Source organism: Scyliorhinus torazame, chromosome 22 (genome assembly GCF_047496885.1).
Source record: "Scyliorhinus torazame isolate Kashiwa2021f chromosome 22, sScyTor2.1, whole genome shotgun sequence".
NCBI classification, from domain to species: Eukaryota; Metazoa; Chordata; class Chondrichthyes; order Carcharhiniformes; family Scyliorhinidae; genus Scyliorhinus; species Scyliorhinus torazame.
The window spans coordinates 74920694-74947812 of NC_092728.1; the positions used below are offsets into that span (position 1 = coordinate 74920694).

The 27119-nt window shown below is 46.1% G+C and overlaps 1 protein-coding gene across 7 annotated transcripts in view; it reads left to right on the forward strand.

Annotated features, from left to right (window-relative positions):
• cdk5rap2 (CDK5 regulatory subunit associated protein 2) overlaps positions 1–27119 on the forward strand; it is a 194142-nt gene that overhangs the window by 121560 nt on the left and 45463 nt on the right. For 6 of the 7 annotated variants that reach the window (XM_072488369.1, XM_072488364.1, XM_072488363.1 and 3 more), the window contains 8 exons: positions 87–179; positions 695–1074; positions 9351–9798; positions 11648–11873; positions 13133–13249; positions 13791–14496; positions 18009–18241; positions 23706–23757. In XM_072488369.1, coding sequence (XP_072344470.1) covers positions 87–179; positions 695–1074; positions 9351–9798; positions 11648–11873; positions 13133–13249; positions 13791–14496; positions 18009–18241; positions 23706–23757 — 2255 coding nt within the window. The remainder of the gene's footprint in view (positions 1–86; positions 180–694; positions 1075–9350; positions 9799–11647; positions 11874–13132; positions 13250–13790; positions 14497–18008; positions 18242–23705; positions 23758–27119) is intronic. The other variant, XM_072488365.1, reaches the window with a different exon arrangement.

Sequence of the window (27119 nt, forward strand, 5' to 3'; positions counted from 1 at the left end):
AGTTATATATGCTACAGTTTTCATATGTCCAGTTTTTTTTCTTCAAACTTCATTCTTTTGTCTCATCCCGCTCATGTCTCATTTAGCTACTTAATCAAAGGCTTGAAGAATCAATGAAAATGAATGGAGTCCTTCAGGAGCAGTTTCAAAGCCTTAACCAGATTGAGAATCATCATTTGGTAGGACTTTGTTTCCATAAGAAATTCTAGTTTTACCTATTTATTTTTGGTCTATGTGGGAATCACTTTATAATGTGCCTCACCACGGCGGCGCAGTGGTTAGCACTGCTGCCTACGGCGCTGAGGACGCGGGTTCGATCCCGGCCCCGGATCACTGTCCATGTGGAGTTTGCACATTCTTCCCGTGTTTGCGTGGGTCTCACCCCACAACCCAAAGATGTGCAGGTTAGGTGGATTGGCCACACTGAATTGTCCTTTAATTGGAAAAAAATTATTGGGTACTCTAAATTTAAAAAAAATATATAATGTGCCTCACACAACATTTATGATGTGATTGGTTCATTTCCTCTCAATTTGGTATTGCAGATACAACTTGCACAATGGCACGGTTAAGTGTAAATTTCAGTTACGCCTAAGTTTCGCCATAAATGGACGTCTAACACTTGTTAGTATTTCTTTAGATCCTGGATTGCTTCCTCACTGTCTGTGTATTTATTTGATTTGTTAAAACATAGGCCTTGTCCAAAGATGAAAAATGTATACAGACCACTCCTGAAGTCAAACCTGCATCAGAGATGGAGCCAGTGCAGCAATTCACTACCGATGCCCTAAGAACAGCTACTGAGAAAAAGCAGGAGCTGGATGCTTCAGTTGCGCTCTGTGACTCTGCTGCTGATAATATATTTGAGTCCGCAAGGTTAATGAAAGAGGTAAACAAGATGAATTGTGAATTGGAAGATAAATGTCGACAGTTGCAAAAAGTGCAGAGGCAACTGGAGATAATAGAATGTCAGCTGCACGAAGTGGAGACAAAGCAGCACCAAATGGAGGAAGAAATTAGCGAAATGAGGTTATTGATGGAGGAGAATGGTGCATCATCTGTATCTGATTTCAGGTGAGTGCCATGGATATCTCCACATAAGCTCATTTATTCATATTAGCAAAACGTTCATGACCACTCTTTTTTAAAAAAATATATATTTATTAAAGTTTTTTAACACAATTTTTCTCCCTTACAAACAATAACCCCCCCCCCTCGTAACAAAAAAAAAAGAGAAATCGCGCAGAGCAAGATATATACATGGCAAAATGATATATTTACACAGCTTTGTACACTGGCCCTCACCCGCACGTGCCAGTTTCCCCAACCCTTCATGTTATCTCTTGCTCATCCACCCTCCCAGGACGTCCCCCCCCACCCCAAGGTTGCTGCTGCTGCTGACCGACCTTCCTCTAACGCTCCGTGAGATAGTCTAGGAACGGTTGCCACCGCCTGTAGAACCCCTGCGCAGACCCTCTCAAGGCGAACTTAATCCTCTCCAACTTTATGAACCCAGCCATATCATTTATCCAGGCCTCCAGGCTGGGGGGCTTCGCCTCCTTCCACATTAGCAAGATCCTTCGCCGGGCTACTAGGGACGCAAAGGCCAGAATGCCGGCCTCTTTCGCCTCCTGCACTCCCGGTTCATCCACTACTCCAAATATTGCTAGCCCCCAGCCTGGCTTGACCCGGACTTTCACCACCTGAGATATTGCTCCCGCCACTCCTCTCCAGAACCCCTCCAGTGCCGGGCATGACGAAAACATATGGACATGGTTCGCCGGGCTCCCTGAGCACCTTCCACATCTGTCCTCTACCCCAAAGAACCTACTCAACCTCGCCCCCGTCAAGTGCGCTCTGTGGACCACCTTAAATTGTATCGGGCTGAGCCTGGCACACGAGGAGGAGGAATTAACCCTACCTAGGGCATCAGCCCACAGACCTTCCTCGATCTCCTCCCCCAGCTCCTCCTCCCATTTACCCTTCAACTCTTCTACCAGCGCTTCCCCCTCTTTCAACTCCTGGTGTATCTCCGACACCTTGCCCTCCCCGATCACCCTATCTTGAACTTCTTGTGCCGGGAGCAACGGGAATTCCCTCACCTGTCGCCTCACAAAAGCCCTCACCTGCATATATCTAAAGGCATTCCCCGGGGGTAACTCGAACTTCTCCTCCAGTGCCCCTAAGCTCGCAAACGTCCCGTCGATGAACAGGTCCCCCATTCTTCCAATCCCCGCCCGATGCCAGCTCTGGAACCCCCCGTCCATCTTCCCCGGGACAAACCAGTGGTTACCCCTGATCAGGGACCACACCAATGCTCCCATTGCACCCCGGTGCCGTCTCCACTGGCCCCAGATCCATAGCTTTGCCGCCACCACCGGGCTCGTGGTATACTTTGTCGGCGAGAGCGGCAGCGGTGCCGTCACCAACGCCCCCAGGCTCGTTCCTTTACAGGACGCCATCTCCATCCTCTTCCATGCCGCCCCCTCTCCATCCATAACCCACTTGTGGATCATCGCCACATTTGCTGCCCAGTAGTAGATCCCCAGGTTTGGCAGCGCCAACCCTCCTCGGTCCCTACTGCATTCCAGGAACCCTCTCCTTACTCTCGGGGTCTTATTCGCCCACACAAACCCCATAATACACCTGCCTACTCTCTTAAAAAAGGCCTTAGTGATCACGATTGGAAGGCACTGAAACACAAACAGAAACCTCGGAAGGACCACCATTTTGACCGACTGCACTCTACCCGCCAGCGAGAGCGGTAACATGTCCCATCTTTTGAAATCCTCCTCCATTTGCTCCACCAACCTCGTCAGATTCAGTTTATGTAGGGTCCCCCAACTCCTGGCTATCTGGATCCCCAGATACCGAAAACTCCCCTCCGCCCTCCTCAGCGGTAGGTCCCCTATCCCTCTTTCTTGGTCCCCCGCCTGTAATACAAAGAGCTCACTCTTCCCTACATTGAGCTTATAGCCCGAAAACTCCCCAAACTCCCTTAGAGTCTGCATGACCTCCACCATCCCCTCCATTGGATCCGCCATGTACAGCAACAGGTCATCCGCATATAGCGACACCCGATGCTCTTCTCCCCCTCGGACCACCCCCCTCCATTTATTAGACTCCCTCAATGACATGGCCAATGGTTCGATCGCCAATGCGAACAACAGGGGGGACAGGGGGCACCCCTGCCTCGTCCCTCGGTACAGTCGAAAGTACTCCGACCTCCGCCGGTTCGTCACTACACTCGCCATCGGGGCTCTGTAAAGGAGCTTAACCCAATTGATAAACTCTACCCCGAACCCAAACCTACACAGCACCTCCCAGAGGTACTCCCACTCTACTCGGTCAAAGGCCTTCTCCGCGTCCATAGCTGCCACTATCTCCGCCTCTCCCTCCTCCGATGGCATCATTATCACGTTTAAGAGCCGCCGCACATTGGTGTTTAGTTGCCTGCCCTTTACAAATCCCGTCTGGTCCTCGTGGATTACCCCCGGGACACAGTCCTCGATCCTCGTGGCCAGCACTTTTTCCAGCAACTTTGCATCCACATTGAGGAGCGAGATCGGCCTGTACGATCCACATTGCAGTGGGTCCTTGTCCCGCTTTAGGATCAAAGAAATTGTCGCTTCCGACATTGTCGGGGGTAGGGTCCCCTCCTCTCTTGCCTCATTAAAGGTCCTCACCAGTAGCGGGGCCAACAGGTCTGCGTACTTCCTGTAGAACTCCACCGGGAATCCGTCCGGTCCCGGGGCCTTCCCCGCCTGCATGCTCCCCAAACCCTTGCTCAGCTCCTCCAACCCAATTGGTGCCCCAAACCAGCCACCTCTTGCTCCTCGACCCTCGGGAATCTCAGCTGATCTAGGAATAGTCTCATCCCCTCTTCCCCCGCTGGGGGCTGGGATCTGTACAGCTCTTCATAAAAGGCCTTGAATACCTCGTTTATTTTCGTCGCACTCCGAACCGTGGCTCCCCTTCCATCTTTGACTCCCCTATTTCCCTCGCTGCCATCCTCTTACGGAGCTGGTGTGCCAGCATCCGACTAGCCTTTTCCCCATACTCGTAGGTCGCCCCCTGCGCTTTCCTCTACTGTGCCTCCGCCTTCCCTGTGGTCAACAGGTCAAACTTCATCTGGAGTCATTGTCTTTCCCCAAGTAATCTTTCCTCCAGGGCCTCTGCGTATCTCCTGTCCACTCTCAAAATCTCCCCCACTAACCTCTCCCTTTCCATACCCTCTGTCCTCCCCCTATGAGCCCTAATGGAAATTAGCTCTCCCCTGATCACCGCCTTCAACACCTCCCATACCACCCCCACCCGCACCTCCCCGTTGTCGTTAGCCTCCAAGTACCTTTCGATACACCCCCTCACCTTCCCACATATCACCTCGTCCGCCAGCAGTCCCACATCCAGCCGCCACAACGGGCGTTGGTCCCTCTCCTCTCCCAGCTCCAGTTTCACCCAGTGCGGGGCATGGTCCGAAACGGCTATAGCCGAATACTCCGTCCCCTCCACCCTCGGGATGAGCGCCCTACCCAGAACAAAGAAATCTATCCGGGAGTAGGCTTTGTGTACATGGGAGAAGAAAGAAAATTCCCTAGCCTGCGGCCTTGCAAACCGCCATGGGTCCACTCCCCCCATCTGATCCATAAACCCCCTAAGTACCTTGGCCGCCGCCGGCCTCTTTCCAGTCCTTGATTTGGAGCGGTCCAGTGCTGGATCCAACACTGTATTGAAGTCCCCTCCCATTATCAGGCCTCCTATCTCCAGGTCCGGAATGCGCCCCAACATGCGCTTCATGAATCCTGCATCATCCCAGTTCGGGGCGTATACGTTTACCAACACCACCCACGTCCCTTGCAGCCTACTGCTCACCATTACATATCGCCCTCCATTGTCCGCTACAATAGTCTTGGCCTCAAATGACACCCGCTTTCCCACCAATATTGCCACCCCTCTATTCTTCGCGTCCAGTCCCAAGTGGAATACCTGTCCTACCCATCCCTTTCTTAGCCTGACCTGGTCCGCCACCTTCAGGTGCGTATCTTGGAGCATGGCCACGTCCGTCTTCAGTCCCTTTAAGTGCGTGAACACTCGAGCCCTCTTCACCGGCCCATTCAGGCCCCTCACATTCCACGTTATCAGCCGGATTGGAGGGGCTCTCACCCCCCCCACGCCCCGCCGACTAGCCATCTCCTTTTCTGGGCCAGTCCCGTGTCCACGCCTCCCTCACCCTCCAGTCCCCCAGAAGGGGGACCCCCGTCCCGACCACCTCTTCTGTGTCCCATTCCCTTTTGGCCAGTGCAGCAACAACCCTTTTTCCCCGCCCTCCCCTCCCCCCCGCTAGACCCCTGTCTAGCTTTTTTGCTCCCCCCATGTCACTCCCGTAAGTCAGCTGACGCCTGCTGACTCCGGCTTCCCCCGCCGTCACATTGACCTCCCCACGTGAGAGTCTCCCAATCCATATTCATTCCTTCGTTCCCCTTCCCGCCTTTCTTCCCGCGCGCGGGAAAACACCCCGCGCTTTCCAAATCCCGCTCCGCCCCCTCTGGCGCAGCTCCTGTCGCGGCCTTGTCTCTCTCCCCCAGCCCATGTAACATTTCCTGCGCGTGATTGACCCCCTATATACAACAACCATCACACATCAAACCCCAAAACATCCCCCCCACCCTCACAAACCCTCAGTTAGAGTCCAACTTTTCGGCTTGTACAAAGGTCCACGCCTCTTCAGGCGTTTCGAAGTAATAGTGTTGGCCCTTGTATGTGACCCACAGTCGCGCTGGCTGCAGCATTCCGAATTTCACTTCTTTCCGGTACAACGCCGCTTTGGCCCGGTTGAAACCCGCTCTCCGCTTTGCAACCTCCGTGCTCCAGACCGGGTATATTCGGATCTCCGCATTGTCCCACTTACTGCTCCGCTCCTTCTTGGCCCATCTCAGGACCCACTCTCTGTCCGTGAACCGGTGGAACCTCACCACCATCGCCCTTGGCGGCTCATTTGCCTGGGGCTTCTTCGCCAGCACCCGATGTGCCCCGTCCAACTCCAGTGTGCCCATCATCGCGACCTAGCTCTGCATAGCCGCACCCGGAAGTCTCATGACCACTGATCATTTATTTAATTTAATGGACCCAAATTTCAGTTGACGCTTCAACCAATTTTAGCTGATTTACTGATTTCCTCAATATATCCCCGATCGGCTCTGTAGTTGATCGTGAAGTGAGTAGCTGTGGACTCCAGTATGATATCGATTGTTTGGTTGAATGGCTGGAAAAGTGGCAAATGGAATGCAATCTGGAGAAATGTGGGGCAATGCATTTTGGGAAGGCAAACCAAGCAAAGGATTATACAATAAATAAGAGGATATTAAGATGGGTAGAGAAAGTGAGGGACCTTGGAGTATATGTCCACAGGTCTCTGAAGGTAGCAGGACAGTTAGATAAGGTATAAAGAAGGCACATGGAATGCTGTCCTTTATTGGACAAGGTATAGATTACAAAAGCAAGGATATATTAAACTCTGGTTAGGCCCTCGCTGGAGTTTTACAATTCTGGTCACTCACTACATTACAGAAAGGACATAATTTCTCTGGAGAGGGTACAGAGGAGATTTAAAAGAATGTTGCCAGGGATTGAAAATTGCAGCTATGAGGAAAGATTGGGTAGGCTGGGGATGTTTTCCTTAGAACAGAGCATGTTGAGGAGTGGCATATTTGAGGAGTATAAAATTATGAGCGGCCTAGCTCGAGTAGACAGGAAAGATTTGTTTTTTCTGATGAAGTCACTTACCAGGGACACAGATTGATGGTGATTGATACAAGAAATAGAGGGGATATTAGGAAAAGCTTTTTCACCTATAGATGGGGGCTTAGAATTCACTACCCAGATTGAAGCAGAGACCCTCAGCTCATTTAAAAGATACCTGGCTCTGTACCTGAAATACTCTAACCTGCAGGGCTAAGGACAGGTTACTGGAAGGTGGGATTAGAATGGGCAGCTAGTTTCTTTCAGCGGGCATAGACATGATGGGCTGAATGGCCTCTTTCTGTGCCATAACTTTTCTATGGTTTCTAACCCCTCCATTTCTTAGCTGAATTTTGAATGGATTTTGATTTGTTTGCATTGATTTGATATTTTCTTTCCTCTTCTATCAATGCAAATTGAAGTTTAAAGGTTCGTTAGCCCACAAAAATGATTGTGGTATAAAAAGGACAAAGAAATTACATTTTTATGTCCATGAATTAAAGCATGGAGAGTGAAAGAAAGCTGGTAAAGATTTGATTTTGAAAGTTACTCATGTCCCTTATAGCATTGCAGTGAATGAAATAACTTGTACACCATTTTCAGGGGGAAATATCTTAAGGAACAACTGGTGTCTCTCGATCGTAGATTACAAAACAGGAATCTGAATTAATTTTAAACAGTTAATTTGGAAGGTATTTGTATAACACAATCTGCTTAAAGTATTTAAATTATGCTTTGATGAACATCACTTGTGACATTTTATTTCATATATACAAAGAGCAAGAAGGTGGGCAGGAAAGGGGTTGACCCGCTCAAGGACAGATGGAGAGAATCTATGCTTGGAGCCAGAGGAAAGGGCAAGCTACTAAATGAGGACTTTTCATCACTATTCACAAAAGAAAGACTTGATGGATGATGAGTCTAGGGAAGGGTGTGTAGATAGTCTAGGTCATGTTGACTTCAAAAGAGAAGGTGTTAGGCACCTTAAAAAGCATTAAGGTAGGTAAGGCCCCAGGGCCAGATGGAATCTACCCAGAATACTGAGGGAGGCAAGGGAGGAAATTACTGGGGCCTTGACAGAATTCTTTGTATCCTCATTGGCTACAGGTGAGGTCACTGAGGACTGGAGAATAGCCAGTGTTGTCCCTTTGTCTAAGAAGGGTAGCAGGGATAATACAGGAAATTATAGGCTAGCAGGGATAATCCAGGAAATCTTAGGTCAGGGAGCCTTACGTCAGTGATAGGGAAATTATTGGATAAGATTCTTAGGGACAGGATTCACTCACATTTGGACACAAATAGACTTATTCGCGATGGACAGCATGGTGAAGGGAAGGTCGTGTCTAACTAACCTGATCGAGTTTTTTGATAATGTGACAAAGATGATTGAAGAAGGAAGTGCAGTGGATGTTGTCTACATGGACTTCAGTAAAGCTTTCGACAAGGTCCCTCATGGCAGACTTGTACAAAGGTGAAATCACACGGGATCAGAGGTGAGCTGGCTCGGTCATAGAAGACAGAGGGTAGCGGTGGAAGGATGCTTTTCTGAATGGAAAGCTGTGGCTAGTGGTGTTCCGCAGGGATCAGTGCTGGAACCTTTGTTGTTCGTAGTGTACATAAATGATTTGGAGGAAAATATAGCTGTTCTGATTAGTAAGTTTGAGGACAACACAAAGATTATGGTGGAGTTGCGGATAGTGAAGAGGATTGTCAGAGGATACAGCAGGAAATAGATTGGTGGGAGACTTGGGCGGAGAAATGGCAGATGGAGTTTAATCTGGTCAAATGTGAGGTAATGCATATTGGAAGGTTGAATACAGTTGGGAATTATACAGTAAGTGGCAGAACCCTTCGGGGTATTAACAGGTAGAGACATCTGGCACACAGGTTCATAGATCACAGAGTGGCTACGCAGGTGGATAAGGTTGTCAAGAAGGCATTCGGCATACTTGCCTTCATCTGTCGGGGCGTTGAGTATAAAAATTGGCAGATAATGCTGCAGCTGTACAGAACCTTAGTTATGTCACATTTGGAATATTGCGTGCAATTCTAGTCACCACACTACCAGAAGGATGTGGAAGCTTTGGAGAGAGCACAGAAGAGGTTTATCAGGATATTGCCTAGTCCGGAGCGTATTAACTATGAGAGGTAGGATAAACTCGGATTGTTTTCACTGGAACGATGGAGGTGAGGAGCGACCTGATTGAGGTTTACAAAATTATGAATGGCGTGGATAGCTAGACGCTTTTTCCCAGGGTGGAAAAGGTAAATACATGGGGACATAGGTTTAAGGTGTGAGGGAGAAAGTTTAGAAGAGAAGTATAAGGCAAATTTTTTAAACAGAGGGTGGTGAGTGCTGGGAACGTCCTGCAGGGGGAGCAGGTGGAAGCAGATGTGATAGCGACGTTTAAGCGGCATCTTGACAAATAAATGAATAGGATGGGAATAGTGATACAGACCCCGGAAGTGCAGAAGGTTTTAGTTTAGACAGGCATTATGATCGGCGCAGGCTTGGAGGGCTGAAGGGCCTCCTGTTCTTTGTTGTTCTTTATATGAATTTATATATAAGGTTAATCCATTAACTGATTAATCGTATAAACCATCTGTTCTAGGAATGAACTTGAGAAATGGAGAACCGAGATAACTGAACTACGCGATCAACATGGCGGAGACACATCAATGAATGAAAATGGAGACACTGAGGAAGAAATCATTGAGGAGAATGAAGGCAGCCTAAGAAAGGAAGTTCTGAGGTTAAGGATTAAATTGAAGAATCACAAAAAGATAAATAATCTTCTTAAGCAGCAAGTAAAACTTAACTGCTCTGGAGAAGGTGAAAATAGCTTTAACCCTGACTTGATTGTAAACATGGCCAAAGAAATTGAACACCTGAAAGCTGAACTGGAAATTGCCAATCAGAAGATAACGAGCATGGATGGAAGCTTGAAAGAAGTGAAGACTAAAGAGCGGAAAGGGCTCCAAGGATCAAAGCTGCCCCGGTCAAAATCTTTGGAGCTTAGAAGCAACAAGGGAAAGAACACAGAGCAGATATCTGCAACAGTAAGTTGTTCTGGTTTTAAAGAGGCTGACTATTGAACAAAAATTCCAGTTTGCAGGCTTACCTTTTCAGCGTCCAGTACCATGTGGAAGCATGTCACCAGTCCTTTTTCTTCCATCACTGGTTTCATTGTCAAGCATCCCACACAAAACCATCACTCATTATTCTTTTCAAATATTTTAATGTCCTTGATGCAATTTGTTCAATTGTCAGCATTGAAAGATTTAATTTGGATTTTTACTTTGATGGTATCCCAAATGACTGTGACACAATTCATTAAGTCAAGCACCTGATCCTATTCAGATAACATTCTTGCAATAATCCTGCCTGCATCTGATGCTCTTGAATGTGGTGTTGGAGTTTGCAACCTAGTTAAAAGTGTAGCTAAGAGGCAACAGTCACTTTTACAGTAAATGATTTTGTGGCAAATGTTAATTCATAGTTGGTCACTATACGCACTGCAGTTTCTTGTTTGTTTGCTAATGCTCTCTTCACCATATGGAGTGCTCATTTCCAGAGACATGAAGCTGAATTGTTGCTTTGGGAGTGGGAAAACAGGTCAGAATTCGGCTCTGTTCCTGTCAAAATCCTGCACTCCCAACCTGATGAACTCCATTTCTGGAGATAGGCATGTCGTACTTGTCTACAATGTTTATAGAGTCGGGCCAGAGGAATCGCGAACCATTGTCTGCATGAGGGGAACTTTGTTAAAATGTGAGGTCAGAATTCCCTCCTCATGCATGCAATTCCTCTCCACGCATCCCCTCTGGCCCCAGGCTTTTGAAAGATGAGGATGGGAGCCGAAAATACCAATGTGTGCTGCCAATTAGGCTAATTAAGGAGGCTGACTAGGATTTTCCTATCCACCTCCAGTTTTCTGAAGCAATGGGGGAATGGAGGGGCTAGATCAACGCTATAAAGGAGCAGCAAGCCGGGTTGCCAACTCTCCAGGCAGGCCGACTGGTCTTCCTTGCTTGGATGGAATTGCAGCTAAAGGCCACCTTGTGAGGGATTTTCCTCTCTCCAAAAGTGGCTGCTTTCTGTATTTTTTATTTGTATTTAAAAAATTGCCAGAGTGCACCTTTCGATTGGCCCTCCAGCTTTGTGTGCCCATCAGCTGCCCTTAATTGGACAAATGGCAGGCGAACGGATAATTAGCAGGAAATCCAAAAATCGGTTTTACATGCCCGCCTCCCCACTGAATATGGTGCCAAACACTAAGATGCATAATTAATGTGGGGGGGCAGAAGATATGGGGTAGTTTTCCACCGGCCTCAGCAGTGGGAAACACTCCCCGTCCCAGCCACGTGACTTAGTCCCAGATGGGAGAATTCCACCTATGAACTCGGACACATTGGTTCCCACTGCTACCTCAGTGCCAGGGACACGGTTTCAATTCCGGCCTTGGGTGACTGTCAGTGTGGAATTTGCATGTTCTGACTGTGTCTGCGTTGGTTTCCTCCTGATGCTCTGATTACCTCCCACTGTCCAGAGATGTGCAGGTTAGGGGGAATAAGGCGGCGGGGTGGACCTAGGTAGGCTGCTCATTCAGAGGATTGCTGCATACTCGATGGGCCGAATAGCCTCCTTCTGCACTGTAGGGTTTTCGAAGGAACATTATCTTTGTGATTGTCCCTGCTGTGAACATTATCTTTTTGGTTGTCCCTGCTGTTTTCATGTATCTGTAATAAATCAGACCAAGTGAAGTAGCAACTCATACATTGAAGAGTACTTTTTTACAATTTCCTACATATAACCAAATACAAAAAATACTATAGATTCTGAAATATTTTTGAAAGTTTGGTTTCACTTTGCTATTAATAAAAGCCCTAATTCATTTATTTTATTCAGACCAATACTCGGTCTCGCCTTCCTGTCCCACTAAGGCGACCAAAGTCAGTCAGCAACATGAGCACTGCCGCCTCTAGCCAAGATATTCCTTCTGACCATCAACACACTGAACAGTTGAGGGCAGTATTGAAAGACTACAAACGGTTGCAGAGTAAGTTGTATGCAGCCGAGGCAACGCTTGTCAGCCAGGCAGAGAAATTAAAGCTTCATTGTATTCCTTTGCATGGTAAGTAGCTCAGCATTATTTGTAAAGAGTAGTTGTCCAAAAACATTATTCAGCATTTCAAAATTATGTAAATTTTATGTAGTGAACCTCTCCCACGCCCATTTGTACAATAGGTCAGCTCATTGTGTCAAAAATTGCTTTAACTTGGATAGGCGTCAAAGTGCTATATTTTTCAAGCAGTGGTTACTGTTCTAGCTATATCTTTTAACTGCATTTTGATTTCCCTTGATTTATGTGGTGAGCCTTCTGGGTTATAAACAGGCTAATTCCTAGGTAGCAGCTATGAAAGGCACAGGCCAGGATTATTAATTGCAGAAAGAAAAGTGGAATAATGGCATCTGGGACCCTACGCAACTCTCCAGCTCTGACTCTAGATACCTTGCTGCCAGAAACAACAACAGAGCAGATACCACCAGGCAACAATATCATTGCTGAATCTCTAGACAGCTTGATTTTTTTATGGTGAACTCTTTTATTTGTAATGTGAGAACATACTTCAAATGCGAGATGAAATTTGGCAACTTTCATGTAATGCGTAGATTTGATCAAATTTAACAGAAGAGGTTTTCTGATCAACATTGCCGGTAAGACATGAGTAGAATAAGGGAGGAATTTGGAAAAGCAGTTAGAAATCCATTTAATTGGAATGTGAACCTTTGGTCAGGGTTTGAGGAAGAACACCGTGCCAAAAGTTGGCAAGAACTTCATTTCAGTATTATAATAACTCGCACACAAGGTGCAGAATTTAATGCCTCTCCTGAGGCGAGCTTGGAGGTGTTCTGGGCAGAAACCCAACAGTCTTCCTGACTCTTCCCTATTAGGTCTGAGGCGGAAATACTTGTGGACGACCTTCCCGTCCTGCTGCCAAATGGGGCTCTGGGTTGATAGAAGTTTGAATTTAAATGGGACCTGCTATTTGTCAAGAATATCTAATGGTTTCTTCCATTTTTGCAGTGGTCTTTAGAATGAAAAAGGAATGTAAGACATGTCAGATTACTTGCCCTTTTCCACAAATGCATATCACAAACAGTGGTGCTAATCTTGAATAAAATTTAAGTTCCTCTTTATCTCCTCAAAAACAACAGGATGGTACGACTGGAAATGTATTGGAACGAAAGATCTTTATATTTGTTGCTTCATGTTTTTCTTTGTTTTTAAGGCTTGCTTCTGGAATTTTGAGCCTGCAACTAGTTCTCGCTGTTTTGCTTCAGCTTTCTGTGTTATGAACTTTGCTTTTGTCCTTATTTTTTTTTCTGTAGCTAAATCATCTTTGAAACGAGATGATAAAGAGGTCCAAGTGGATGTTCAGGACCTTGGTTATGAAACCTGTGGAAAAAGTGAAAATGATGCGGACAGGGATGAGAGCAGTAGCCCAGGTAGATGGCATGAGCGCAGAGCTCTAACTAATGCTCAGGAAGCATGAGGGAAAGGACTGCTTTATTTTCAATAAAACAAATGTTATTAACTTCTGTTTTCCCATTCCACGCTAAAATGTGCTAATTGATTGTTTTCAGTTCAGTAGCTTGTTAAATTCCAATATCATTCAAGTGGCTGAGCTCCTGACTTGCAACTCGGCTGACTAAGTGCTAATTCTAGGTGAATGAAATGAATATATTTTCAGCCACATCCCCTAGCTGCACAATCACGCAACAAGGTCTCTGATCTGAAAATAATAAATCGGCACAGCAAATTTTGTCTCAAATTTCTGCATGTTTATTCTACTGCTTTCAACCACTATGCTTTTTGTAAGTCTTGTCTCCATTGTTTCTATCTATTGGGATTAGTGGTGGCTGTTGCATGGAGCAGAGAAGCTTAGCACTTCTCTTAATTCGTGTCCTTCGAAATCCAGGAATAAGACTAAACAGATGGCATTAATAATAGAAGTATTTCTTTAACATTTGAATTTTCTTCCCCCAGACACGGCCAGCCATTTACCAGGCCATCACTATGGTGACACAGCCATTCCCTCCTTACTTAAATTAAATCGCCGTTTCTTTTCCATGGAAAATCTTGACACAAACTCATCAACTTCATACCCAAGTTCACCGAGTTTGATTTCACCCAAAATCAGCTTGAAAAACCTTGATGTATTTGATGACTATGGACAGACAAATGATGTGAATGAGCTCAAACTTCAAATTGCCGAGCTAAAGGAACAAATTGAGAAGTACCAGAAAGTTATTCGGAATCTGCAGACTTGCATGCGTAAAACCTCTCTCTCCAGTGATCAGCTGACTGTCTCAGACCATAGCCACCAAGCTACAATGAGAGGTTCATATGAAGGACACTCATTGGATTCTATTCAAAAGGATGATGATAGTAACCATAGTCAGAGGAGACATTCCATACAGTCTTCAGACCTATCTGTTCAACCCACCCAAAAAAGTGGAAATCTTTCAAATCATGCGTCAAGATCACCGAGTCTGGATTTTGGAAGCCAGAGTGAGAAAGGAGACTGGCTGGTATCTGTCTATTCCCAGGATGGACAACAACTGCAGAAGTTAAAGGAACAAATGGAGCAACTGGAAGATCAGTTGCAGCAAGAGAAGGCAAGGAATGAGGAGCTTCAGGATCAGCTGAATCATCTTCAAAGCAAGTTGGCCGCACCATCACCAGCTCAGAAGTAAATTGTTTTAATACATTGTAAATACTAGTAGTTGTACTCAGTTTTTTTACATTTTCCATGCAGATTACTTTTGTTTTGATAGTATAGTTATGAATCAGGATATGCAGCTGTAAATTTATATCTCACTATGGCAAATTGTAACTAGGGATAGTTAATAAGAGCAACTTTGCCAGTGCTGTGCAGCCCCAAGCATAATTACAGATTGCACGTTCATACATCTTGTTACTATTGGTAAACCAAGAGATTTTCTTGGGAAAATATTGGTGTGAAGATTTGAGTTTCCAATATAAAACTTCAGGTATTTTTAATTCAGGCAATTACAGTAAATCAAACAAAGCCCCGAAATCAAGCAACTTTTGTCGCCGTTGTGGTAGAAGTGGCTGAAATCTTACATCCCGCCTCCAAACACACCCGCCCTATGTTTTCAGGAGCCAGAATGGGGGCAGACCAGGGATTGCGCACGTATGGAGGCAGCTGGCCATTAAAATCATCAACTGCCTGCACATAATTCCCACTTTTGCATTCCTGTTTTGTGAAACCCAAAGTGTGCAGATTGCAGCAAGCAAGAACAGACCTGAACTTTGTAGATTTATTTGGATAGCCAGAGTACCTCTTGGAAGAGGTAACATACCTCTTTGGATCTAGTCCAAGGACACCTTTGGGGTAGGTCAGGTGCCCTTTCGAGTAGGTCAGGTGGCCTTTGGGGTATGCGTGGTGCCGTTTGTGGTAGGTCTGGTGCCCTTTGGAGTTGTTAAGTGCAGACGTGAAAGTGCGTATAAAATTAATAAACTCATTACTGTAAATGTCATTAGAATTGTCAATGGACCTATCAAAATAAACTGTCACACTGTCAGAAGGGCCTGTCAGGACTGTCAAGAGAACCTGTCAAGATGAACAGTCAAAGGGAGCTGTCAAAGTTCCTGCCCTTTAAATTTTTGAAGAAGAATATCTGAAGTGTTGGAAGTTAAACATTGCTTGTTATGAGCACCGGGACAAAGTTTGGCCTGGAGGGTATGGAGGATTGTGGGGAACATGAGGAGTGAGTGTTGGAGGGATGGTTTTTTTTCCAAAACTGACAAAATGCATTTCTGGCCATCCTGCCTGTACATCAGACAGTTCTAACTCGTTCCAGGGATGGTGAGACACCACCAGCTCGGATTCATGGAGATCAGAGCTGTCTGGACTCTGTCCTCCGAATTTGGGAGCAAACACCCAGGCCGTGTATTCACAGCAACTTGTATTTTATTTTTGTTTATTGCTTAATCTTGAGATGCAATGTTAGCATAACTTTGAGAAATTAACATATGAATATTAACATAAAATATAGACCCTGATATTTACCAAAGTGCAATCCTACAGCAATGGAGAGGAGAAATTATCATCAGGAAAACAAGAAATGTGGGTGTCCTGAATATTTGAGAGCATGCAAGGTCAGGGGCTGAATTCTCCGATTTGAAGACTAAGTGCCGACACCGGCGTGGGAACAGTGGCGTTTTACGCCAGAAAAAACGGCGCAAAAGCTGCACTGATCCTCAGTCTGGTGGGGGGCTGGCAGCCACGCAGCGTATAGCCCCCGGCTTTACCTGCCGATACAGACGAAGAATTGCTGGGTCCGTGGCCGTGCATGTGCGCAGCAGTGGCCTGCAGCGGCCGTGCCGTGCAACATGGCGCCGACCGCGCACGGATACGGCCTGCCACATACTGTCCCCCAGTAACCCCCCTCGCCATCCCCGGACCATCCCCACCAGTGCCCCCAGCCCCCGCCAAAAATCCCCGTGCCTGCGGAATGACTGTGGCGACACTGGACTCAGTTCGCAGCCGCCACATCGGGTTCCCCAAAGAAAAAAAGGATAAGTGTTCCATGCCGTCGGGAACACGACCCTTGGGGGGCGGAGCATTGGGGGAGGGCCTCCGGTGAGGTCCTGAGGCCATCCATACGGCATGAAGAGTACTCAGTTTTTGAGGGGAAGGAGCATCGCAAAAGCGGCGACGCCCCTGATTTCGGCGCAAATGGGGAGTCTCTGGACGAACGCTATTTTGCCATCGCCGACCGGAGAATCCCGCCCCAGGTCTCCTGCCTGTCTAGAAAAACTACAGAGAGATTTATGTGGGGGATTGGGGTTGACTTCTTAGGCCTGGAGAAAGCACTCATACTTCTGGGCCACAAGCAATGCTGTAAAGTCACTTACCAAACAATCACGGGCGGAATTCTCCGACCGCCCGCCGGGCCGGAGAATCAACGGGGGTCAGCGTGAATCCCGCCCCGACACCAGCTGCCGGATTTTCCGGCGCCGGTTTTTTGGAGGGGGCGGGAATCACACCGCGCCAGTCGGGGGCCGTTGGCAGCCGATTCTCCGCCTCACGGTGGGCCGAGTGGCCGCCCGTTTTCGGCCAGTCCCGCCGGCGTAAATTAGACCAGGTCCTTACCGACGGGACCTGGCTCTACGGGTGGCCTGCGGAGTCCTCGGGGGGAGGGGTGGGGGGCGCGGGGGGATCTGGCCCCCGGGGGTGGGGGGGGGGGGGGCCTCCTCGGTGGCCTGTCCCGCGATCGGGGCCCACCGATCCACGGGGGGGCCTGTACCGTGGGGGCACTCTTTCCCTCTGTGCCGGCTGGTGTAACAGTCCGCCATGGCTGGCGCGGAGACGAACCCCCCTGCGCATGCGCTGGGATGGCGCCAGCACACGCTGGCGCTCCTGCGCGTGTGGCAACGTGCGCTGGCTGGCGGAGGCCCTTCGGCACCGGTTGGCACAGTGCCAAGCCCTTCGGTGCTGGCTGGCACGGCGCCAACCCCGCTGGCGCCGGCCTAGCCCCTGAAGAATCCCGCCCCACATCTTTCTCACTTCTATATACCTGCTTGGTTTCGCTAGACCTGGGAATGCCAGCCAACACGAGTTTCAATATAGAAATAAAATGAGGATACATGGCCTGTTTAAAAGGTTTCAACAGCTGACCAGTCTCCTGGGAAAAGATTAGTCGATCATATGACTTCCACTAAAACCAGAAATGGGCTGTTTCGAGGCAGCTTTGGGTCAGATTTGACATATTTTGCATTTTTAATTCTTAGCAGACCCAATTGGAACTGGTATTGGGAGTTAAAGGTAGCCCCATAGATTCTATGTTTAAAGTGATCTCTGAAATTAAAGGAATGAACAGGCAACTGTTGTAAAGATAGAACATTGTGGGTGCAGCTAAAATTGAAACCATGAGAGTTTCAGCAGATCAGACAGAATCCAAAAACCTGTCTATCATCTCCAGTGTTCTCAGATTTTGCCTCCAATATCCAGCATGTACGGTATTTTCCTTTTGTTCACTGGGATAGCAACTCTGTGTATACCTGCAATAACTAGCAATATCCCAACAGGGAAATATTCTTCATGAGAATTGCTTATGTAAAAAATCTGTTTTGCAGAAATATAAAATGATGCTTGATTTAATTATTGTATCCACTGCAGAAGATGCAATTAAAACATAGGGAACTAAATGACTCATTTTGTTCTGTTTTATTTAGGTACGATTCGCTGGTGCAGTCACAAGCAAGGGAGCTCTCACACCTCCGACAGCAAATTAAAGAAAGCTTTACTGTCTGCACTTTGCACCACCAGACCCTGGTGGATCTTACCAAAGCCTTTGAGGAGCTGCTGCAGGCCAGTGACATTGATTATTATGTTGGGGAAGCTTTTCGTGACCAGCTAAACCAGAGCTTAGAGCTGGTGCGAACGCTCGAGAACAAGTTTGATGCCGGTAAGCTCACTAGAAAAAGTACAGCTTGAAAGCATAGTTTGAAAGGAAATGTATTTGGCTGTACATTCATCTCCCTACATATTCAAATCTTGTATGGACACACGTTTTCTGTTCGCTGTCAGGACTTCCTGCTGTCTCGTCTTAACATTGTGCTTTTCTGGCAACATTTCCCATTTTTCTTTGTCAGCTGTTGTGTTGTAGTTGCAGATGCTGACCACTAGATTAGCTCTGTGAAGCAAATTTCTGACCATGATAAAGAAAATGATTTAATGTCTCCCGCGTTTGGAAGCTGGGGAGCATTTAATCCAGCTGGAGGATGTTGGGTGAGGACCCTGCCGCCTTCCTGCGTCTACCAAATTAAATCCAGGGTGTCAAGGCTCGTGGTCAAAACTTCCTGCTGGGCTGCTAATTGAAGCCCTTAACGTGGGCAATTACTCCCTTGTTCAAAGGCACGCCTGATTGAGGGACCTGACGCAGGACAAAATTAGTCATCATTTGGCATTTCCATGAATTGCACTTGCCAGTAGGCCTTCCAGAAGGCTTCAACAATTTAAGCTGGAATTTTTGGACACAAGGACACTAATGGATACCTTTCTTGAAGGGTTTTGAAATAAACGACCTTTAAAACCTAATAGGGAACAAACTAGAAAATAATGTTTTTATGTCCTTTTCAGTATGTTTACTCACCGACACAATTATTTAAAATGCTTATTTTTGAGATAAACACATTTTCAGCTGTATTAATGAACCCCTTCCAACCTCCTAAATATATTGACGAATAATTTTTAAAGCCAAATTTAAAAAACACTTTCAAAAATGCTGACTGATTTTCCTGGTTCGGAGAAGATTTTGGCCTAGATTTTAGTCACAAGACGGAGAATGGAGGAACTGCCTGAATATTATAAGACCCACCCACACACGTGGCACTTCCTGTTTTCATAAGAGTGGGAATGGCGGTGGTTCGCGGTTCGTGCATGCACAGTTTATGGAGGCAGCTAACTATTTAAATCATCAGCTGTATGCACTAAAGTCGGATTTGGTGGGCCCGATGTGGGAAACCCTAAATGTGCAGAATAGAGCTGGGAAGAGCGGCTTTGATCTTTGTGGGTTCATTTGGACAACCAGGTATCTTTTTGAATCTGGTCCCTGGGCACTTTTAGGTCAGGTGACATTTGAAAGTATTAAAATTAGGCCGAAATGACTTTCAGTGGTGACATGTGAAAGCAGGTCGCATGAAAAGTGGCTCCTGCCAGGGTCCCTGTACTTTGATCCCTTTTGCCTGTTTTGGGGGGAGATTTTGGGTTCCAAAACAACAGTAGGTTGTTGTGGAGAACGAAAGGCGACAGAGGAATGCCGTAAATCACCGTGAAAAAGGGCACGTAAAAGAAACCCCCACTGGTAGCACGACAGAAATATGGGGGAGAAAAGATGGCAGAGATGGCCGCACTCATCCCATTAGAGGCTCTGCCTGGGGTGATGGCGATGGAGTTGGAGATGTTTGGCAGGCAGGGGGATGGTCATTTTGAGTGACAAGAGAAGGAGATTAAAGTGTCGCTCATAGCCGCCATCGAGGAGGCATTGGGCCTGATAGGGGAGCAGCTGGGCAAGATGGTCAAAGCTGTGAAGGAGCATGAGGAGCTGAGGGGCATGGAGGAGGCCTTGTCGAGGCATGAGGATCAGTTGGAGGGGACTAATTTTCGATACTTAGGCATCCAGATGTCGGGGGATTGGGCGCGGCTTCAGAAGTTGAATTACATGAGCTTGGTGACTAGAGTTAAGGCGGACTTGCAGAAGTGGGATAGCCTCCCGTTATCGTTGGCAGGCCGAGTTACGATGATCAGCTTGCCGAGATTTGTATTTTTATTTTGGTGTCGCCCGGTGTTCCTGCCCAAGTCTTTTTTCTGAAGGATCGAGCCGTTTATTTCCGGTTTTATTTTGGCGGGTAAGGCGCCGAGGATTTGGATGGGGGTTCTCCAGCAGGCGAGACAGGCAGGGGGGTCTAGCGCTGCTAAATTTGCTGTACTATTATTGGGCGCCAACGCGGAGACGGTGTTGGGGTGGTGTGGGAACCTCTCTGGATTCAGATGGAGTCGGGATCATGTAGGGGACAGGTTTGGGTGCATTGGTAACAGTGACACTTCCAATGGTGCCGGCAAGGTACTCCATGAACCCAGTGGTGGTGTCCACTTTAAAGATATAGAGGCAACTCCGCCAGCATTTTAAGTTGGGGGCAGCTTCGAGGCTGGATCCCATTTGTGATACTAACCACCTGCTTGAGCTTGCATGGCTACATTTGATGTATGGGGAGAAAGAGGGCTGGAGAGATTGGGTGATTTATTCTTGGAGAGGCGGTTTGCCAGCCTGGAGGAGTTGAAAGAGAAATTTGGGCTGTTAGGCTCAGACATGTTTAGGTACCTCCAGGTGGGGAGCTTCGTTAGAGGGGTTTTTTTGATTTCCCGGTGATGCCACCATCACCGTTATCAGAGAGGATTTTCTCCTGTGGTCGGAAGAGGGCGGTGCATCCGGCATTTATGAGCAGCTCGAAGGGGAAGAATTGCGCTCGGTGAAAGGGGTGAAAACTAAATGGGGAAGGAGTTGGGGCCAATACTGTAGGAGGAGGTGTGGAATGAGGAGCTGAGGAGGGTAAATGCCACTTCATCATGGGCAAGACTGAGCATTGTCCAACTAAAGGTAGTATTTCGAACCCACCTCATTAAGGCTAGGATTAGTTTTTTTTTGAGGGGTGGAGGATCGGTGCAAGCGCTGCTCAAAGGGGCTTTCACACCAGACACACACATGGTTTTGTCCTGTTCTAAACTGGTGGGTTTTTAGAGGGTTTTTTTCAACATGTCAGCGAACTTAATATTGAGCTAGAGCCCTCTGGAGGCTATTTTTGGGGTATCCTGCTGAGTTGGAGTTTGGCAACACCTCCTAGTGCCTCAGTGTGGCACAGGGAGTTGATGGAGTTTTTGCACCTCGATAAGATCAACTATACCGTGAGGGGTCGATTGAAGGGTTCTACCGGAGATGGTAGCCATTTATATTGTATTTCAGAGAATGGGTCACTGTTACCTGTTTGGGGGGGAGGGGGTGAGGGAGTAAATAAGGGGGTCTCTTTTTGTTGTTTCACGGGTTGGAAGGTTGTATTGGAGATTTGTTTGGGGTTTGTATTTGGTTAAGGGTTTTTTGTTTGTATATTTTGTAATTTTGTATAAAATATTAATTTAATAAAAACATTTCCAAAAAAGATTAGGCATGAATGCACATAAAATGCATTAACTGAAAAGCCCATTGGAACTGTTAACTGTTAAAAAGCACCTTTCTAAAAGTATCAAGCGGAACTGTTTGTTAAAAGCACCTCTCAAAGGGAGCCATCAAGCTGTCAAGGAATTGGGGGGGCGTGGTGGAGAAATCTACAGTGCCTATGACTTCAAGTGCGTGTTATAAGAGATTGCACAATTGGAATGAAATCCTTGTTATAAGTCTTTATGGGTGTTAAAGGAACATACATGTACTAAATGTTTGTTTTTTAATTAGTGTATTTTTCAATACAGTGAAGCCTGCAATAGACACTTAGAACTTTATTTTATCTCATATCTCCATGGGTCTATGGTGAATGCTGGGTGAGTTGGCATGGTGTGTGAAAGGAAAAAGAGTGGTCAATTGAAGCTTGTGGGATGGCATGAGTTGGCATTAAGTTGTATGTCGGCTATGAGGATCATGGGAGTGGATACAGGAGCATAGGTTGCCGTGGAAAGTATGTAGGACTATGGGAGGTGGATACAGGGGCGTAAGTTGGTATGAGGATAAAGGAGCCATTGGCGGGGTGCGGGATGTTTTATGTTTTACTCTTTCTTTCATTATTCGACAAAGTGGTAGAGCATCAAGGCAGGAATTTCACCCATCGTGTCTCCATACCCGGCAGCCCCCTCAGTTCCTCCGAGTTGCCAGCCTGAACTTTTAATTTAGACACCACTTTATCCACCCCCACCGAAGATCCATGGTCCAGGCAGCCATTTTTAAAGATTGCGATTCGTGGAGCCAGGAATTCTCCCATCTCTGCCACACTCTGCGAGCAAAAACGGCGCAAATCAGTCGGGCATCGCGCCGCCCCAAAGGTACGGAATGCTCCGCATCTTTGGGGGCTGAGCCCCAACCTTAAGGGGCTAGGCCCGCGCCGGACGAATTTCCGCCCCTCCAGCTCGCGGAAAAGACCTTTGATGCCCCGCCAGCTGGCGCGGAAATGACATCTCTGGGCGGCGCATGCGCGGGAGCATTAGCGGCCGCTGACGGCATTCCTGCGCAGTGGAGGGAGTCTCTTCCGCCTCCGCCATGGTGGAGACCGTGGCGAAGGTGGAAGGAAAAGAGTGCCCTCAGGGCACAGGCCCGCCCGCGGATCGGTGGGTCCCGATCGCGGGCCAGGCCACCGTGGGGGCACCCCCCGGGGCCAGATCGCCCCGCGCCCCCAGGACCCCGGAGCCCGCCCGCGTAGCCTTGTCCCGCCGGTAAGGTAGGTGGTTTAATCTACGCCGGAGGGACAGGCATTTTAGCTGCGGGACTTCGGCCCATCCAGACCGGAGAATCGCGGGGAGGGCCCGCCAATCGGCGTGGCGCGATTCCCGCCCCCGCCGAATATCCGGTGCCGGAGAATTCGGCAACCGGCGGGGGCGGGGTTCAGGCCAGCCCCAGGCGATTATCCGACCTGGCGGGGGGGTCGGAGAATCTCGCCCCAGGTCTTTTGATGTGCAAATGAGGTTGTATGGTGGAAACAAGGTGTTGGGAGGGGATACTTCTTGCAATTTGGGTTAGAATCGTCAATTGCATCCTATGTGGAACTGTACAGTTTTGTTGGATATCCAATTTGTTTGCACCGAGTGACGAATGTTTTCAGTTGTTAAATGAATTAAGACCTTACAGTGGACTAGCTCATTAGCTAATTGCGAAGGTGCTAAGCTCATCAGAGAATGGAATTAGATTTCTTTTGAATTGACATTGGCATTTCATACTCCGCCAGAATGCATGTAGGAGGGGTGAAGAAATAACCTGTATTATTCAAATAGACTTTCACAGAAATGCGCAGTCGATTCTAACTAAGGATGAAGTTGCAAATACTGGGTTGGGGGAGTCATCTTACAAGAGAAGTATATATATTTTTTGTTGTAAAGCAAATAATTTAACAGCCAGAGGTTTTCCTGATGCAAGTATTATTAAAACAGAAAAGAATCAAATCTTTCTCATCAGTTAGAAGAAGTGTATAAATTATTTTGAACTTGATTTGTTTAACACTCATATATATGTATATATATATATATATATAAATGAACACTTGCTTAATTAGAATTCTATTTTTAATGGCTGCTTTAAGGAATTTATACTTAGCAACAAAAATATTTTTAAACTACTATTTAAATATGCACTGAAATAACCTGCATTTTCTGTTTCCTTGTCTGTTTATGTATTGCAGGGGATGTATCCTCTGCTGATGGAGACCGCACACTTCTTGATTTCTCTCAAAGGTAAAGACAAAATGTCGATGCAAAGCTTTCACAGAACATGATTCAATGTTCTCCATTCAGTTTATCTCATCCCAATTTGACGTGCCATCCACCTATTAAATCAAGGTTAATCTGTAGTACTCATTTGTAAGCTACCCCTGTTTGAAAAGGACCTTGATATGCTGATCAGTGTGCTATGAATTATTTTGAGACTTCGAAGAGAGAAAGTGTGCTGGATTCTCCGGTTCCCCATCCGCGTGTTTCTCGGTGGCGCGCCGTTCGCTGACACAGGGTTCCCTACCATACTGTTTGTCAATGGAATTTTCCTTGAAGACACCCATGCCGCCTAGAAGCCCATGGGCAGGATACACTGCCGGCGGGACCAGAGAATCCCGCCACCAGCGAACGGCCGGAGAATTCCGACTAGTATCTTTCCCAATAACCTGAAATTTCAAATATTACTTGTATTGCACTTGTCCTATATATTTGACTTTGGTACTCCGCTGCTCGATTTAAAGACATAGTGAGACTTGACTGTCGTCATTTGCATTGTTTCGTTTGCAACCTTTCTAAAGAATTAATGGTTTGGCAAATATTGTCTGGTTTCTATTTGATTGTGAGCCTATTGTATTAATGCTGCTTTTTGGGGGAAATGGAGGGTACAATAGGCTGTCCCCTCTGCTGGCAAAACTTGAAGCCACAGGCATGATAATGTTTTTGGAAGTAAACAAAGAATATTATAGAGCCATTTTCACAAACTTATCCACTTTTTTACCTATTTGATTAAAGCTAGCCACAAGCAGCATTAATACAATAGGCTCACAATCAAATTGAAAGGACTGGAGACATGGAATGTTGCAATATCACAAAAGAAATCCATGTCATAGGCAGCAGTTTGTTAACTCAGTGCACCAATCTTTCTTAGCTGCAAATTTGAAAATTAACTAAAAGAACAGAACTTTAGAGAAATGGCATCAAATGTTGGCAAAAGATTCACTTTATTCGATACTTAACAGATGTATCTTAGCAGTAGGTTTAGCCTTACATGTGAAGGAGAGGGTGGTACGACAGACCTTCACACAGTTTATCTTGCATTTATCACAAAAGGAGGGCAACATGTATCCCCTTGAATTGTTTTATAAAATTTGGTGATGGGGGTTAAACTAGGTTTGGTTACACTTGAATTTTAAGACTTTTTTGCTCTTGGGTTTCTCCATCCTTCATTTCAGGAAAGATCATTTTAGATATGGTAGTATGAGGTTACTAACCTTATAACATATTAAATGTATCGTCCAAATCTTAAGCTAGTTGTACTTTAATGATGCATTTGTGATTTAATTCTGCAGCAAATAACTTTTCTCCAAGCACTTTTGTCTTAGAAATAATGCAGTATTGCTAATGCAAGATGCATCACTTTCTGAACCTCAGTGTAGCGTTTATATTTTTACATATATGATTGTCACTTTACAATTAAAGGTAAATCTCTTGATAGTAATTTTGTTTTGTAAAGAGAAAAACCATGCCAAAAGAATTCCATGCTTGAACTATACATTTAACATTTCCTCAAAAATGTTACAAATTCATTGGCTATCCAGCTGACTAGATGAGAGCGAAAGTCTGAAGTGCAAGTATAGATTAGGACCTGAGGGCATACGAGGAATTAATTGAGGGAGCTCCAAATGGCAGGTTCTAATCAAACCTTTTGCTGAACATTTTCAGGAGTTCAAATTGAATTTGAGCAGCATGGTAGCACACTGGTTAACACTGCTGCTTCACAGTGCCAGGGTCCCAGGATCGATTCCCGGCTTGGGTCACTGTCTGTGCGGAGCCTGCACATTCTCCCTGTGTCTGCGTGGGCTTCCTCTGGGTGCTCTGGTTTCCTCCCACAATTCCCGAAAGACGTGCTTATTAAGTGAATTGGATATTCTGAATTCTCCCTCAGTGTACCTGCACAGGAGCCAGTGTGTGGCAACTAGGGGATTTTCACAGTAACTTAATTTCAGTGTTAATGTAAGCCTACTTGTGACAATAATAAAGATTATTATTATTATGAATAGATACAAATATTCACAATTATTGGAGATGATCTGTGATGATGACTACTTTTAAAGCCTTTATGGTGATTGCCTGTGATGTTTTCCTGTTTGCAGGATATGCTACTGCAGAGTACTTTATGCAGGTACCTTCTGGTCATGGTATATGACCTTGAGTTCACTAGAGTCAAATTGTGTAAAACACCCCTCATATCCCACCAAACATTATCTCACATAGCTTTTAATTCAACTTCAGTCTGGTAGGGAGCCACTTTTTAAAAGCTTGACTATTTTGATGAAATCAATTTTACTGTAATAGGGCAGTGACGCTGCCACTCGTGGCCTATACACTAAAAATAAATTAAGTGCCTCAGGAACAGTGGTGTTGGAGTGTCAAGTGAATCCAGTCGCATTACCCTCGCCACTGAGTCAGAATATTGTGGATATAACTCCTACTCGAGGTTTACACTTCAGTGCATTGCCTAAGGTGTTGTCTTTTGGAGAAGATATTAAATAATTTAAAAAGACATAAAATAGCCCAAAAACATATTTTAGGGAAGAGAGGAATCTTCTCCCAGTACCCTGGACAACATTTATCCTACACCAGCATCATCCAAAAGAGACATCTGTGCTGCTCATTGCTGTCAATCGGCCAAATATGGCTTGAGAGAAATAAGGTGATAGATAGAGTTCTTAATTTTTGTTCCTTTAATTGAACAACGTGCTGTCTTTTTTAGATAGATCTTTGAGATATTTGTGACATGAGAAGTATGATCTGCAGTGCTTTGAAAGAACAGAGAATTGCGACCTATGGCAGAATAGAATGCAGGAGTACTTTTAAATGCAAGAGTCCACTGTACATTACTGCTCATATGACTAGTTTGCAATAGATGCTGTTCCAGCAACTTTGATTAAATGGAACAGTCTGTTGAGGCTAAGAACCGCACACTAATCCTAATGCATTTATTAATCTCATGCCACTGTTCTTAAGATAACAGATCCTCTGAATGCTGAACAGTAGAGTTCTTAAAGCATTCATTTGTGTACTGAAGAATGAGCAGAAGCAAAACTTAAAAGTGTGCGAGATATTGATAAAAGTGGCTCAGTAATCTCACTATGGGAAGAAGGTTAATGCGTAGATGAGCTGCTAGTTATATTACTGTAATGTTTTGAAAGTTACTGCTAAAGCTATTTTGTCAGAAATTCAGTTCTTCTACTTTGTGGAGGTTAAAACCAACAAATTGACTAGTATTGTTTGGGGAGCAATGTTTGTCTGTGGTTTAGGCAACTGTAAGAATAGTGCATGATTTCTTTCCGTGCTTATGTCTGCACAAGTTCCTTCGGGTTGCC